Below are 17,196 nucleotides of genomic sequence, written 5' to 3'. Positions count from 1 at the left end.
CCAAGTTATATTGAAATCAGACTAAAACTGTAGAAGGAGTAGCATTTTGAAAGAATTTCACAGAAATTTCTATTTTTAGTTACCACGGCAACACCGTTCATCGAAATCAAAAATCGATACACAGAACTGTGTATCTTAGTGTAGTCTACTTGTGTGCCAAGTTATACTGAAATCAGACCAAAACTGTAGGAGGAGTAGCATTTTGAAAAATTGTTTACAGACAGACGGACAGACAGACAAACAGACAGATGGACGGACGACGGACGCATTACTATCGCATAAGCTCTTCTGGTCTCTGACCAGTAGAGCTAAAAATGCCATTTCAAGTTACCTTGACCCTGTGAGGTTCAAGGGAGAGAATCTTTGCCCTGTACCAGTGTTCATCCAGGTGAAAATAAGCAATACAAGCTTGATTGAGCTGCCAGTTCATCTCCTCAAACTTGTGGGGGTCACTGTCCATGAACCTCTTTTGAATAACTTCACTCATTTCCTTAAATTCCTCATCTAAAAGTAAATAAGAAGTTCAATCATGAAAGGAAATAAAAGAACTGAATTAATTCGATGCTAATGTTCTTTTTCCACAATCCTTGAATGACAGGGGCATAAAAAAAACCATCCATTTTTAAATCAGAAAAGCGAACATGGTGAAAGTATCTTTACCTTGTCTGACTTCTTGAACAAAGATGACGGCATCAAAGTTGACATAGACTGGGATTCCGATAAAGGAGCTATCCTCAGGCAGATTGGGTGGGTCATAAAACATAATGGGGTAGGTTTTGGGTTGTACCTTCACTGGGGTTTTCTTCCTGGACAAAGCCCTATAAAAACAGAATATAAAATTCTTCAACAGTACTTCTTCAATTTAAATTTGTGTACCAGAATCAAAATTATTCAAGATTTCTGCTTTCAATAATTAAAAATATTGACTTTGACAGGCATCATAGGTATCATTAGAGTAAAGCACTTTTTTTATTTGCATGGGTTTTTAGCATTACAGACACTATACAAGTACCCCGGTATACTTTTTTTTTTGAGTCAAGAACCGAAGTAAATGTACTTAATATATATATCACTAAATCCTTTTTATAAAACCTATCGTCTATTCCTTACAGATGTCCGGTTTAAAATTATCAAAGCTATTATCATGAAGATTGAAGAGGCATATTCAGCAGTATCTAATGAAGTCTGACATGCGTATGATGATCAGATACAACCTACAAATTCTAAGTACAGCCACTATCAATGTATTCAGCATTACTTCCTACATGAATGTGTCCTGATACTATTTACATGTATTTGATTAACCAACCTATTATAATGCACAAAAAATTTGGTAAAAGTTCAAATGATGCCATTTTGCCTATACCGACATCGGTGGATAACTTTCAGCTTGATCTCAAACATTTCAAAATATTTCAAAACAAGCCTTTTGAAAATCTGTATTTTATTCAGTGTTTGTTTACCCTGGAGTTGGGATGACCAGGCCTCTATCCTTCATCATCTCGATCAGACTGGTGTAAGATTTTCTGGACGGCTCCAGGGCACTCTCTGGAACCTCCGTCTCCAAGATCAGATCCACAGGGGCAGACATCTTTATTTTCTCACCCTGATGAAAAAAATTGTAAAGTGAAAGAAAATTCAAGAAGTCTCTCCCATTTTCTATAATTATCCACTGCCTCATTAAATAAATAAATTTTCTCTTCTTTATTACAAAAAGTTCGACCCCTTATCTTCCACCTGAAGATTTTATAACTGTTCAGATTTTATGTACAAAACTAATCTTTATTTCTGGAAGTCCAATTCACAAGGTTGTCAGCCCCTTACCTTTTTCTTGATGTAGAGTTTCTTGCCCTGGGTTTCCTCTAACATAAACTCACAAGCAGTTCTGGACCAGGTGCTTTGGTCCCCAGCTGGAACAACCTCCGCCAGGTGACAAAGGAAGGAGAATGCTGCATCCTGGGAAAAATCCTTCCTCAAACTCCGTAACTCGGAGGTCTGAATGGTCTCCGTAAACCCAAAATCCACCAGAAATACCTTGAAAAATAAGTTACGATATGTTTTTAACCAGAAGTCTCTGTCGAGACTGTAGCTCTACTGGTTTATACTTAAAACAAAGGAAGAGAAAAGTAGCAGCTGGGACTTGAGACTTTAAATCAGCAATAAATAGAAAAATGATCCTTGCCACTCATCAAAATAAAAACCAATGCACAGAATTATGTATCTTAGTATAGTCTACTTGTGTGCCAAGTTATACTGAAATCAGACCAAAACTGCAGGAGGAGTAGCATTTTGAAAGAATTTCACAGAAATTTCTATTTTTAGTAACCATGGCAACATTGTTCATTGAAATCAAAAACCGATGCACAGAATTATGTATCTTAGTGTAGTCTACTTGTATGCCAAGTTATATCAAAATCAGACCAAAACTGTAGGAGGAGTAGCATTTTGAAAGAATTTCACAGAAATTTCTATTTTTAGTAACCACGGCAACACCGTTTATCGAAATCAAAAACCGATGCACAGAATTAAGTATCTTAGTGTAGTCTACTTGTGTGCCAAGTTATACTGAAATCGGACCAAATCTGTAGGAGGAGTAGCATTTTGAAAGAATTTCAAAGAAATTTCTATTTTTAGTAACCAAGGCAACACCGTTCATCGAAATCAAAAACCGATGCACAGAATTATGTATCTTAGTGTAGTCTACTTGTGTGCCAAGTAATATTGAAATTGGACCAAAACTGTAGGAGGAGTAGCATTTTGAAAGAATTTCAAAGAAATTTCTATTTTTAGTACCCACAGCAACACCGTTCATCGAAATCAAAAACCGATGCACAGAATTATGTATCTTAGTGTAGTCTACTTTTGTGCCAAGTTATATTGAAATCAGACCAAAACTGTAGGAGGAATAGCATTTTGAAAGAATTTCACAGAAATTTCTATTTTTAGTAACCACGGCAACACCGTTCATCGAAATCAAAAACCGATGCACAAAATTATGTATCTTAGTGTAGTCTACTTGTGTGCCAAGTTATATTGAAATCGGACCAAAACTGTAGGAGGAGTAGCATTTTGAAAAATTGTTTACAGACAGACAGACAGACGGACAGACAGACAGACGGACGGACACACATTTGGTTATATATTGGGTACATCAAGTCCAAGTCCTATTGGATACTGCTTATTGGATACAAAAAAAGTGTACACACGAGAGAGCATTATTTGGGTAGTTTCTGTTCAAATCTTATTGGATATTAATCCTCGTGTCCGTATTTTATTGGGTTTTTTCTTATTGTTTTTTATTCATTTCAAATTTATTATATATTTAATACTTGCTGGTAAATTCAGACAAGACTGAAAACCTTTGGTTTTGAACCCATATTTTTGTCAATTTCTGTGATATAGCTCTTTTATTGTAACACCTAACTAATTTGTTCTTAGCAATAAGGATATACACCTGTGTATTTCAAAATAACTAATATTAAAATATATGAATACCTAAGTGCAAAAAAACTGAATTTTGAAAACACAACTCAACACATCTCAGACTCTGTTCAACCTTTCTTGAATAACAAAATTAAGTATTTAAGGAGAAACCTTTTTGAGTCATGACCAATTAATAATTAGCAAATGCCCATTACATGTTGGGCAGAATGAAGGTATCCAACAGGCTTTGGACAGGTGTCCTATACCTGTTGGGTTGTATTTTGACGAAGGAATTAAACTACCCAAGAACAATTGAACATGTGTACATTGTCCAATTCTATTTGGGTTTCTTGAATCTCCTCATCAAAATACAATCCAACAGGTAATGGACACCTGTCCAACTCTTCTTGGATATCTACATCCCACCCAACAGGCAATGGACACTTGTCCAATTCTTCTTGGGTTTCTTGAATTGTTTCATCAGAATACCACCCAACAGGTAATGGACATCCGTCCAACTCCTCTTGGATATCTACATTCCACCCAACAGGCAATGGACACTTGTCTAATTCTTGGGTTTCTTGAATCTCCTCATAAAATACAACCGAACAGGTAATGGACACCTGTCCAACTCCTCTTGGATATCTACATCCCACCCAACAGGCAATGGACACTTGTCCAATTCTTCTTGGGTTTCTTGAATTGTTTCATCAGAATACCACCCAACAGGTAATGGACATCTGTCCAACTCCTCTTGGATATCTACATCCCACCCAACAGGCAATGGACACTTGTCCAATTCTTCTTGGGTTTCTTGAATTGTTTCATCAGAATACCACCCAACAGGTAATGGACATCTGTCCAACTCCTCTTGGATATCTACATCCCACCCAACAGGTAATGGACACTTGTCCAATTCTAGGGTTTCTTGAATTGCATCATCAAAATACAACCCAACAGGTAATGGACACCTGTCCAACTCCTCTTGGATATCTACATCTCACCCAACAGGTAATGGACACTTGTCCAATTCTTCTTGGGTTTCTTGAATTGTTTCACCAGAATACCATCCAACAGGTAATGGACATCCGTCCAACTCCTCTTGGATATCTACATCCCACCCAACAGGCAATGGACACTTGTCTAATTCTTGGGTTTCTTGAGAATCCCCTCATCAGAATACTACCCAACATGTAATGGACACCTGTCCAATTCCTCTTGGATATCTTCATCCCTTCAATAGTATATAAACTAAAAGGTATTGGACATTCTTCTTGGGTTACTCAAATTTTTTTTCATAAGAAAGAAAACCCAATAGGTATTGGACATTGGTTCAACTCTTCTTGGATATTACATCCCAACATTAGAATAAAACCCAACAGGTGATGTTTATCTGTCGAATTCTTCTTGGGTTACTTATACCCTTCATTAAAATTGTCAAATTTGTCTTGGATATTTATACTCTTGCATTAGATTGCAAACCCAATAAGTATGACATTTACCTTCCCTAGTTGAATTCAAATTTATCTGCATAAGCATACATAAGTCCAAAACATATTTAATACTTTAATTCTAACATTCCACATCTCATTCAGTGTACACTTTACAAATGATAGGAAATATATAAGCATTTTGTGCCTAAACTATTTGGCTTTTAAAGAATTTTATAACCATGTTTGCAAAATTTAAATTTAAATATTGGAACTTGGAGCAAGTCATTACAGGTAGAGCAAGATGCTGAAAACCATATTGATAAATAGATCACACCCTTGATAAAATATTTGCCTTCAGTTGCTAAGATTGTGTTGTATTATATGGAAAATTTCTATAATCCTGTTTTTTACAGATACATGTACAAGACATATTTTCCCTGTAATAATAAAAATACTTCTGGGATGTCAAAGAATGGATTAAATAGTCACCGATGTTAAAAGATATTACATGATCTCATTAATCTGGTTTGGAAATCACAAACTTAGTTTTGAAGCCGATAAAACAGTGTCGCACCAGAAAACTCAGTTACAAGTACAATGAATGAATTCGTTGTATCAAAACTTTAAAATAATTGATGCACTATGTCCAAATCTTTTCGACAAATCGGGATAAAGATATTAAATCAAATCATCACTGTTATAAGTCTTAGAGCTAGAGAAAAGTCATTACATGCCCAAATTTTACATGTAAGACTTTGATCCTATATTTCAATAAATGTCAAAATGGTTTTATTTTTGTTTCTGTTCAATACTTTCTTCTTCAGGGTCTCTCATGGCCCATACTGTATGATTGACCCTGCTCTTTTATATTGCCATATGTTTATCCAGTAGCAGTGGTTATGCTCAGGCAATCTTTGAAATATTCCTCATTTCATGCATCTCCTTCAGTTCTGCCTCTGTCCATTTTATTCATTCTGCAATTAGATAAAGGCATTTCTTTGCCGTATAAAACATGTTTTTCTTGACTACAGCAAGATCACCCTTTATGTTGATCAAACCCAACCAAGAAGTAGAAGTACTAGTATATTTCTTATTCAGAAATATGTATTGATAAATAAAATGGAAGAAAAACTAAATTCTATCAACTCTTTTTTTTCTTCTATGTCTAACTGCATCTTCATCATACCCCCCATCCGCCATAAGTTTATCAAAATGGAATCATCATTCAACACACAAAACGATGTTGCATATGAATTAGACAGTACGTTAGTTTCTGAGTGTTAAGAAGTAGATTTTAAAAAGATTTTACACCTATTCTTTGCAAATTTGAGACTTCTAATGTAACACTATCAGTACATTAGGGGTACATAATCTTCAAAAACATCTCTACACTTAACGATAAAGCTTTCACATTAGTATTGTTTTTAGCCCAATGGTTCTGCTAAAGAGGATTTAAAATTGACCCAAACCTTACTAACTGCTTTGAAATTATGTTGACAGGGACAGAGACACACTTGACACTCCATCCCCCCTTCCTGGGGTATGCTTTGCACAAAATTTAATTAAAATTGACTAAGCTGGATAGAAGTTGAAAATATGAAAAATTACAGTCAAACAGATTATGAATAACTTTCAGCACATCAGAGATGAAGTAGTGATCCTTAAATAAAATACACCTACAAGATGTAGCTGTTTTATTCCTTTGAAGTGATATCTAGTATTGTTTCTTTTCCTGTATGCCACCTCTATCAGAACAAAATGTTATACATGTATTAACATAACCTATGACCATATAGTAGCCCAGTATTTACTTTACAATTAATTAAGTTCTGGAACCAACCCTCACTTGCCCTTAAAACAAATGATTCTAAACTGGCAAAGGTAAAGGGCATCTGAAGAATTTAAAATAAAATGATAGTACAAACAAGCAAACAGTGTGCATGAAAATGTTGGCAAACACTAGAAAAAAATACTAAGGTACTTTCTCAAACTTAACATGAATACTAAAGAGGTTTTATGTAGCTGTATTGCACATACCAAAAGCTTTCCTGCAGTTAAAGGTTGGTTGCCTAGTAGTTATGTAGTATGTACAAGTTTTTCCCTCTATCTCTTCTAAATTTAAGAAGCGAAAATGTCTCTAAAAATCTTATGGTTGGCATGAAGTATTCCTGTTCATTTTACTGATTACTTACAATTGTCCTATTTCTGAGGGTCATCTTCTGATGGGTGTGTTCTCTGCAATGTTCACAATTGAAGTTCCTGTTTGACCTGTTACATATTGAAAATCTTCAATGAACATGATTATGGTTTTAATTTCCATTGTAATTATTGATTACTTTTATTTAAAAAAATCTAAACCAATTTACTGTAACATAATACTTAGGAAAATATTTATGTAATATCAATGGAAAAAAGGAATCATTATCTCCAGTTATCCTATCACAAGTAAGCATTAATCATAAATTCACATACGTAAACCCATTAGCTTTTTGTGCTATTAAATCAAAGTCATCGCTGTGCAATAAAGGAAATCAAGTACTAATCCACAGCTTTGTGGCAATAAAGTTACTATCCCCGAGTAAAAAGTGACAAGCCCAAATATAGAGGCAAAAATTAAAAAGTAACATTGAAAAAAAAGTTCATCGTGAAAAAAGTCAGGGGCCCGTTTCATCAAAAGTCGTAAAGTTAAGCCTTAACTTAGGCGTACTTCCGGGGATTACGCCAAAATTTAGTCGGGCGTAATTTGCGTTTCACCAAGTGGCGTAAGTCTAGTCGTAAAAGATACGCTTAGTCACAGGATTAAGTCCTTGACAACGTTACATTGCGCAGGCGCAAAAACATAAACATTGCCCAAAGCGTACAAACATGTATAAATTGTAGCACGTCAAAGTACAGAATTACACAAGTTATAGATAAATTAATACTTGCACTAATTGAAACATGCATGGGTTTATAGTGTTATGTAAGAGACATGCATCTTTTAAGAAACCAATTTTAGTTTTTTACAATATTTCAATAATAAAAGTCTAATAAATTGAAAGGATGAAAAGGACAGTACATGTACTTGTATTTCGGAATTAAGCAAAACTATTCATTTTGGAAATTTAATTACAGCCATACCCCCTCTTCCCAAAATTGATACAGGTTAATAACTTCGCCTTTGATAATAAATTTCATGATTCGATAAATACTGATTCTACTGACAAATACTAATAATTAAGTTTGAGACATAATAAGATTTTTAAAAATTTTAATAAGAAATGCATATGCAAGCAAAATTAATGAAAACAAAATGCAAACGGTTTACTTAAACAATAAAATGCTTTCTTTGTTTGGTATTACTGGAATGAACGGAAGCAGCTGTTGCAGAAAAAATACATAACCCGCGTAAGCGGGGGTTATGTAAATTTTTTCTGTAATAGCTGCGACCGTTCATTCCAGTAATAACAATCAAAGAAAGACATTTTATTGTTTATATTTATATCTGTTTAAATAATTATTTAAAGTAGGATTAAAAAGATTAATTATTGTATTAATGATGCGAACGTCTTTATACGTTTCATTGATAGAACAGCCACTGATCAAGAAATCTGTACAAGCGACATTCCGACTTTAGTTCATGCAGTGATAAACGCAATGGGTTTTCTTAAGAAATAAAGGAGAATATATTCAGTGGATGTAAATATATATGAACACATTTTGAGTCAAGAAATAAATTTTACACGTTTACTACTATGGTACATGTAAGATAATCCTGTCTATATTTATTAATTTTTTGTCAATTCAATTGATTCATAATTGTTCAGTTATAGAAAAAGATTCTTTACTATCTGCAGATTAAATGTGAAGTACCGTTTTAAAAGTACGCAGAGAGAGAGAGAGAGAGAGAGGGGGGATTGGAAAAATGACTACAAAGATATTCTTACAAAAATTCTCTGCTTGTGTAGTCTCTGTCTTTAAAATTTAGTTACAGCTACTCTTTATTTTGTTTTCATTAAAATGTAAGTAATGCAGGAAATCAAAAACATGTATATTTTCATCTTATGTGCTTTATATGCACTCACATGATCTTATACTATGTAAGATTTGCTCTTTTAAACAAAATTATGAACATTAAAGATGTCTTCTGCATCAATGTTTGTCTGAGAAAAAAAAAATAGGAATAATTCATTCTTGAACTTAACTGTGTAATTATCACCATCTTACATCGATATTATAAAAGCAATAATTTATTACCACTTTCAAAAATCTCTTATTGTCTATGAGACCCCAACCCCCTCCCTGGGTTGGGGTCTATGATTCGCCGGGAACATCACTTGTCCCAGATACCTAGGAAAATAATTACTTTCGTCCTTAACTAAGTAATCTGTACAACAGTGTATTATTTAAAATTGGAATTATTCTGATCATTGGAATTTGGGGTTTTCAAGAAAAAATCCCTTAGTTAGACTAACTTAGACAACTAACAAGAATTTCCATTGCATTTTGTGTTAGTATTTGACTAACTTAGTTAACTAACAGGAATTTCTATTGCAAATTGTCTTAGTATTTGACTTAGTTAACTAACATGAATATTTCTAATAAAATTTGGCTTAGTTTTAGAATGTAAGTTTTTTTTTCTATTTATTTTATAATTATTTTGTGTTAATTTATTTTATTTGTTTCTGGAATGTTGTTTGTGCTTGTGTTCTTTTTTTTTTTCTTTGCATGCATTTTATTTTTTGGACTTAGCCTAAAATCAAGGCTTAGTCAGATTTTTGTCAGTATCAGTAGGGTTAGTTAGCGCACGCGTAAAATGGGGTTAGTCATGCCAAGCACAACTAACCCCCTACTGCGCCTGCGCCGCTACTTTCTAATCGTAGATTATGATAAAAAACGTTCAAATTAACATCCCATCGTGAATAATGTTCAGTAAATACTCTCAAAAGATTCCAGAATCCTCACCAGCTTGCGTAAATTTCGTAACTCGTAATGTATTTCACACTCAAACGCCGAGGAAGGTCGGGTCATTTCGTTGTCTCCAATTTTTCACTAACCTTGCAGTTTCATTCAAAAAATCCCATCCTTCGCGTCAACATTGCCAAGAAAATGCTGTAGTAAATAAAAATATGTTAACAATAGGAAAATATGCTTTGAAACGCGGAGAAACACGAAGATATGTAGCCTCCTTCGATCTAAACACAGCCAGTGCAGACACAGCTCGGCGTCACTTCCGCTGTGACGTCAGATTCATTCGTATTCAATCGTAGCTACTCGGTTATTTCCGAAATCCTCTTCGGGTCTTGTTCTTCTATACGGAAAAGGACGAGTTTGATCCGACCGCCCCTCCACTATGTAATGGGTTTCATTTGTATTATTCTTTGGACAGTGTTATCCAATATTTTAGAAAATGTTAATCAATAAATATACATAAAGTTTTGTGACGAGGTTACTTCGAAACACGTATATATTAGATTTAATCCACAATATTAACGTACCTTTCTTTTGCAGCTTAACGTTACATCACAGGTAGGCTGACAGGTATATAACCCTGTCTCTCTAATTGTTCACACAACTATTTGTTCGTTTTAATGTTGAATTTAGTTTTTTCTTGGTGAAGGTAGTTTATGTTCAGATGTAATAATAATTCTAAAAAACATATTTTGATATAGGAATAAAAATCTGGTAATGTGGGGAGACACCCCTTTATGATAGTGGACACATATAACAGAATGTTTACGATACTACAATTAAATTCCAAAATTTAAGCTAAAACTAGCCTTTCTGTTTTAGAATAAGAGGGTACGGATTTTTGATAAAGGTTTTGTTTTGGATTTTTTAGTAGTAATGCTTTGTGAATATGTCACAGAAGAATGTGTTAATCAGAACAGTCAAAGAACCCTTGAAGTACGGAACACGGAAGATGGGGGGGGGGGGCGTCACGTCCCCAGGCACATGTGATGACGAGTGCGAAACACGAGTCTATGCCATTCGTCAATATAAATCATCCCAATCATAAACCCAATCCATAATAAACATTCAAATAAAAAATTCAATAACTTTCTTGTATCATGTTCAATAAAACCTCATGTCACATAGTTTTTGTCATTCAAGTGACCGCATGGATAATATCTCCTTCCTTACAGTATTTTAAATATACACATTTTACGTATGTGTGTTCATGAGAAAGGACGTCGGATTTCAGAAGTCCAGCTTAATATAAACACGGATTGTAAAGAAATTCACAAAAAACCTGTGAATATTACAGAAGAAAAATTCGAAATTCAGGTGCTGTTCGAAAATCAAGAAAAAAGATACCCGTTGATCATTTCACATATTCGAGAGCTGTGACATTCACGACAAATCTGTATCAGGGTCGATAACTCTAAACCTGTGGATGAAGTACAGCTGCACTTTATTCTAGTTGAGCAAAGAACACAGCAAAGATGGATTATTCTGCTAAAATGCTATATTACAATAGGTGTGATATTTTGATATATTTCTGTGTGGAATTCATGTCAAAAACTTGATTTCTCGTTGCGATTGGTCGAATATTTGCAGGGTTCCGTAAAAGCATTTCGTAGTTTGTACTACGCACTGTAATTTGTTAAAGACTTATATTTCACTTGCAGAAATTTTGTCTTTGTACATAACAAAGCCCATTTCATACTGTAATTCAGATTTAATATACATGTAATTTTGCCTTGGTGTTTAATAATCTATTTACACGGCACATGTTTTCCTGGCTCCGCCCATCGCTTGTATATCCATGCAGTTATTATACACTTTACTTCAAATGTAAAACACCGCAGCCATGACAAATAATGTCAGTGTCTTTTTTTTTTAAATTACTTCAAAAGTAAAACACCGCAGCCATGATACATTATGTCAGTGTCTTTTTTTTAAATGAATAAAAATGTTTCAAATTCAGTGTTCTGTGATAACATATGCATGTAATACCTTGTACATCCCCCTCCCCAATTCCCAGTAAACACCAATCCCTCATATTTGGTTAGAAAATTCTTTTGTCAATTAGTCAATAACGACTATAGCATAATCAACATTAACTTCTATTGTTATACCTTTATAATTTTTTTCCTACAAAATCTATTCGAAAAAAAAACTCTAACATTTCTAATGTTTTGCTGAGCAGGCATAAAAAAATGATGTTGGACGCCGAGTGAGATGTTGGACCGTTCGATGAGATGTTAGACCGCTTATGTCACAGGATGGGCGGTGTATAATCTCATTTTCATTCGTTGATGTTCAACAGTAACAACACATGCACGGAAGTCAGTACAAAATGCATGTAAGTCAAAAAAAAAAATAAATAAAATCAATGAAAAGTATAACAAAACATTTATTGACCGCGTTTGACGGCAAAATGGGTTTTGTCGACCCTCGAACCAAATTGTCAGGCAGACTTTTAAGTATCCTATGCATTAAATTACAGTCCTTGGACCGAAAGTCCAATGGTTACACTCTCCATTGCGCTAGGTTAGAGAAAATTCGACCCAAACATATGAAAAACTCTAAAACAGGCATCTAAAAGTGACAAAGTATAATTTTTTCGCTCAGATCTCAATATTGATGAACGTAGAAATTAATCTGCAATTGTTGTGTAGGGCAGTTTTGCACGTTTAGATTGAATGGCTGGGAGAGGTCTTTTAACAGTCAAATGATTCTTTCTAAAGTAAAAAAAAAATATTGTAACATTTTTTTCAAATATCTGATGCTTTGAAAAGTGAGTTTTACCTTACTGTATACATTCTTGAAAATCATTAGATAAGAAATTCAAACATTTGTAGATTACTGCTTGTTGCGTATCAGTATAGCTCTACATGGATGTGTTCACACAGTTTATGAATTCAAAATAAGACTTGAATAAGACGAAGCATATTTTTCTTGAGTAGTCCTTCAATACATATCAAGGTCATTTGTAATTGGGCCGAAGGATTTCAAGTTCTGAAAACATATAAAAATGAATTCCTTTGTGCATGTCAGTTGAATGACCCCTGCTTGACACCACCCCCCTCTATCCCAGCATCTCTTGAGCTTTAAAGTCATGTAAAACTTCTATCCGATTGTATGATTATATTGACACCTTCATTTTTAGTCACAATGTTGATCGTTTCCTTCAAAAGCAAGAACGAGCCGTCCTTCCTTGTATTTTATAAAATAATTGTTCGAGTGCTGCCAAAAGTAAAGTGTACAACGACTGATAATATTGCTGTCAGTGTATGAATAAAACTGTGATAAAACCACAGGCACTTCGAGGCAGGACCCCCCCCTTCCATTTCTTTTTAAGGTGGGTTGGCTTAGCCTCCCTCACCCACCCCCACCCCCTTTTCTGCAAAGATATATATTATTATGCATTGAACATTTGGGCGTAGTTCCACCCTCTCTCTTACACACACCCTTCCAACCTTCAACAGACACAGTGCAGTTTACATGTAAATGGTAGCGTTTAAAAAAACAGCATTGAATTAAGTTCAATCTTAGGACATTTCCCATTTCCCGCTCTTCCAAAATACTAGTATCTGAAATAACAAAATATGACAATATGTTGCAGATACCAATAAACTGAATTACTTAAATTGTTAGAAAAAAAGAAAAAGACTGAGCATCATATGACAATTTTCGTTATCTCTAGCATTCTTAGTAAAATGTTGAACACACTGTCACCATTTTATGACGCGCTCATACTTACATGCATTAAAATTGGAACAGCTAGGTGTATATTGGAGTAAAATTCTTGAGGATTCTTCTCTATACATGTATGAAAATAGAATTGCCTTTGAACATTTAAACAAAATTGTAGTCAAAAGGTTAGTCCGAAATACCTGACGTTTTACAGGATTTTTGACGATTTTGATATCTTACGTGCCAGGAAAACGTCAGAATCGGCGCCATTACGAAAACTGGAAATTTAGTCGTCTCCAACCGCAGTTCATTTTTTGATACTTGCAAACCGAACTAAATGTCGAATTCAGAATTTATATAAAAAAAAATTGCCTTTAGCACTCACCAATATCAATGTGAAGAAAATATCTCTATACATTTCGTCAAAGGAGTTGCAAGATATTAAAATGCACGAAATGATGACAAATCTCGACAGTGTGATAAAATCTTTTCAACGGATTGTATGTTTTATAAATGAACAATAAAAACTATATTGGTGAGTACTTTATTTATTGTACTATTGTTACCTTGTGACTTTGAAATTTAATTCGGTTCGCAAGTATCTAAAATCAACTCGAGAATGCCGCCTCCGCTTGGAGGCGGCGATTTCCCAGTTTTCGTAATGGCGCCGGTTCTGACGTTTTCCTGGCATGTAAAATAGCAAATTCGTAAAAAGTCAGGAAAACGTAAGATTCTTCGGACTATCAAAAGGTGTAAATACTGAGTTATCATTCTGACCATCGTACTTATCCCTCCATATTCTTCCTCCAAACTAGTCAAAAACCACAAAATATTGATGGATAGGTATTGGTACTGATTGCTAAACTATAGAAAAAAATGCTAAGATTGTCCAATTAATAAATTTATATTTGTGATCAATGGAGAAATAAATATGTTTAAGTCGATAACACGTTCTATTTAAGGAATCACTATTTAGTAAACAATCTCTCACCAGAGGGCGCGCTCCGCTTACACATGTGGTGGAACGGAGCGTAAAACGCCCTCTGGTGAGAGATTGGTTAGTAGAGTGCTGGTACTCCTGGGCAGTCACAGTTTTACGAATGGAGATGCAGCAAAGAAATAAGAGGCGTCAAATATTTTAAAACATGGAAGCCAGAGGATCAGCCAGGCGACTTCAACATGTTCATGAGCAGTAGTCGATCTTCACGTGTGTATTGACTTCAAAAAGCTTCGATGGACGATTAAATATTCTCTAAACAGAAGCCTCTATAATGAACTGATCAACACAAAATGGATTCTCTGAAAAGCGTATATACATACCACCATACTAGTAATAATTATGTCTAAAAATCGGACAGATTGACGGACGGACAGACAGACAAAATGATTGTTAAGATGCGTGCATATACGAACTCGTTTACTTCTAGTTGAAGGATCTTTGATGGGGAGGGGGGGGGGGGTCTTAAATAAATATATAAATATATTCTGGAGCAAATGAGTTTAACAATGGTGTCATAAAGTATATTTTGTATTTACTTCCACTCGAAAAATTCAAAATAAACGGAAACAATACTTCCATGTTAAATCACTTAAAATATAAATTTTAAACTAGAAACAGAATACATTAATTTTTCATATTTATTTATTCATTGGTGATTATTAAGTCTGAGTTTAGTTAGTCATGATCAAAACCATTTTTAAGATCAAGAATTGGGTACGGAAAACGGAACTGGAAATATCCGATGCCGTACATGTCGTGGTAAAATATGGATGATTGGAAAAATGTTAATTGAAACATTATGAACGGCTAGTATTCGATATCCTTAATATGAGCCACATTTTCCCAAGTTAAGGGTTTCTGATCCAGGAGCGGTATGAGCCACTGAGCGAATAAAATCCACAATCTGAATTTTCTTGAAAATATGGGATTTTCCCACTAATTTCACTTTATACTTTACAATCAGTTTGTTCTGTTTTGCACATATATGATATTCATTAAATCCCCGTTTCAGATATTTGTGGATTCCTCAACACCCCTGTACTGTAGACGTAATAAAATTAATTAATTGATAAAATAATCTTTTCTTCCTCGATATCCATCTTCTTAAAAAATCCCCTTAAAGTCTGTGTGGGGATTTTTTCTTCTTCTAGTATATTATTCAGGACCAATTGTAGATGTACACTATACTACTGATGCTTACAGGAGAATAGCTACAAGTCGAGGCTTACCCACATATGTACCTGACGTTACTTATTTTCCTTATATAAAAAATATAGTAAAAAAAATCATATCTAATACACAGTCCTTATTTTTTCCTTTATAAATAATAAACCCCGTACCTAATGATATATAATAGGTATGGGTTTTTTTTATATATAAGAAAAATAAGTAACGCCAGGTGCTAGTGGCTTAGCTTGAACAAATCTCTGGATACTGAAGAATGGTACTATATATATGATTAATTTGGTGTCCTAATAATAATTTATATAGAAAGATTTAGTACCGGTACAATTTGTACAGGTACAAAGTGTTTGGTATTTATAAACAAGATTATTCGCTTATTCTCGTAAAGAAGAAATGTACCCATATACGCGGATATAGATCTAGTGGAGTGCACGGTTCCGCCCCCTTCTCTGTTAATTTTGAGGATTATTTAATTTACAGTGTGAAAAAAATATTCTAGGCGAATACCCTTTTCGTCATCTCGGGAAACTCAACCCCTATAGATTGTAATGTCAGATAATTTTGAAGCTTTGCAAGATATTTATGAAGAGATATATGAAATTAAGGCAAATAGTCAGATTAATACATGTACGTCAGCCCCTTTTATCCCCCCCCCCAATATACTATAAGGTCTATTGTACTTTATTTTATAATAGGATGAACAGTTTTGGATACCCCCTTCCACATGTGGAAAATACCTTGTTCTGCGCACGGCAACCGTGCAAAGGGTAAATACTTTGTCCAGGTTTAGTAAAACCACTCCTTGAATTTGAAGTTATTGAATGTATAGGCTAAATCAAGTAAAAGTGAACGCCACCCCCTTTTTTATATATAGAAAACATCAATTTGTGTTAAGTTGGAATAAAGATTTATATTTCATAGATATATGAAGCTCTGGAAGTCAACAATACATGTACTTGGTTTAAAATATTCATTTTAAAACTCTGCAAATTCCTTGGGGTTCTGACCCAAGAAGTCAACGACTATACCCTATCTGACCCAAGAAGCTTAAGTCAACGACTATTCCCTATCTGCTTTGCTCGTATATTTAAAGTTAGAAAATATCAATATTGGTTGGTCATTTCAAAAAACAAAAATAATGAGAATACATGTATGTTGGAAAAAATCTCGTCATGTATACAAGAAGGCCTTGATCATTGACGGATGCAGAAGGGGGGGGGGGGGGTCCGGGGGTTGGACCCCCCTTTATTTTTGTAAACACACATAGAGAGACAGAGAGAGAGATACAGAGAGAGTCATATTTTTTTCTATAAAATGGATATTTACATAAATACGTCTAATAATTTGAAAATATGAAAAATCTCTGTCCTTTCTGCTCGCTAGGTCTGTAGATTATCACGGATTTGCTCTAAATTCCGTCGTGTACATTCACAACCCCGGCTAAGGGCTCCGAGCATCCACAAGTAATCCAGAATATATATATATATATATATACCATTTTTGGACCATTTCCAGAAGTAACTTACTTTTAGA

General features: G+C 34.4%; 1 protein-coding gene across 1 annotated transcript in view; it reads right to left on the bottom strand.

Moving 5' to 3' along the window:
* LOC134269018 (RING finger protein 17-like) overlaps positions 1–17,196 on the bottom strand; it is a gene marked incomplete at its 5' end in the record, with an annotated part of 70,469 nt that overhangs the window by 11,747 nt on the left and 41,526 nt on the right. The window contains 4 exons of the mRNA XM_062751242.1: positions 332–504; positions 661–818; positions 1,464–1,606; positions 1,825–2,034. Coding sequence (XP_062607226.1) covers positions 332–504; positions 661–818; positions 1,464–1,606; positions 1,825–2,034 — 684 coding nt within the window. The remainder of the gene's footprint in view (positions 1–331; positions 505–660; positions 819–1,463; positions 1,607–1,824; positions 2,035–17,196) is intronic.

Source organism: Saccostrea cucullata, unplaced genomic scaffold (assembly GCF_032062105.1).
Source record: "Saccostrea cucullata isolate Sc308-1 unplaced genomic scaffold, CSIRO_AGI_Scuc_v1 ctg2293, whole genome shotgun sequence".
NCBI classification, from domain to species: domain Eukaryota; kingdom Metazoa; phylum Mollusca; class Bivalvia; order Ostreida; family Ostreidae; genus Saccostrea; species Saccostrea cuccullata.
This window is presented reverse-complemented; position numbering and strand designations above follow the sequence as displayed.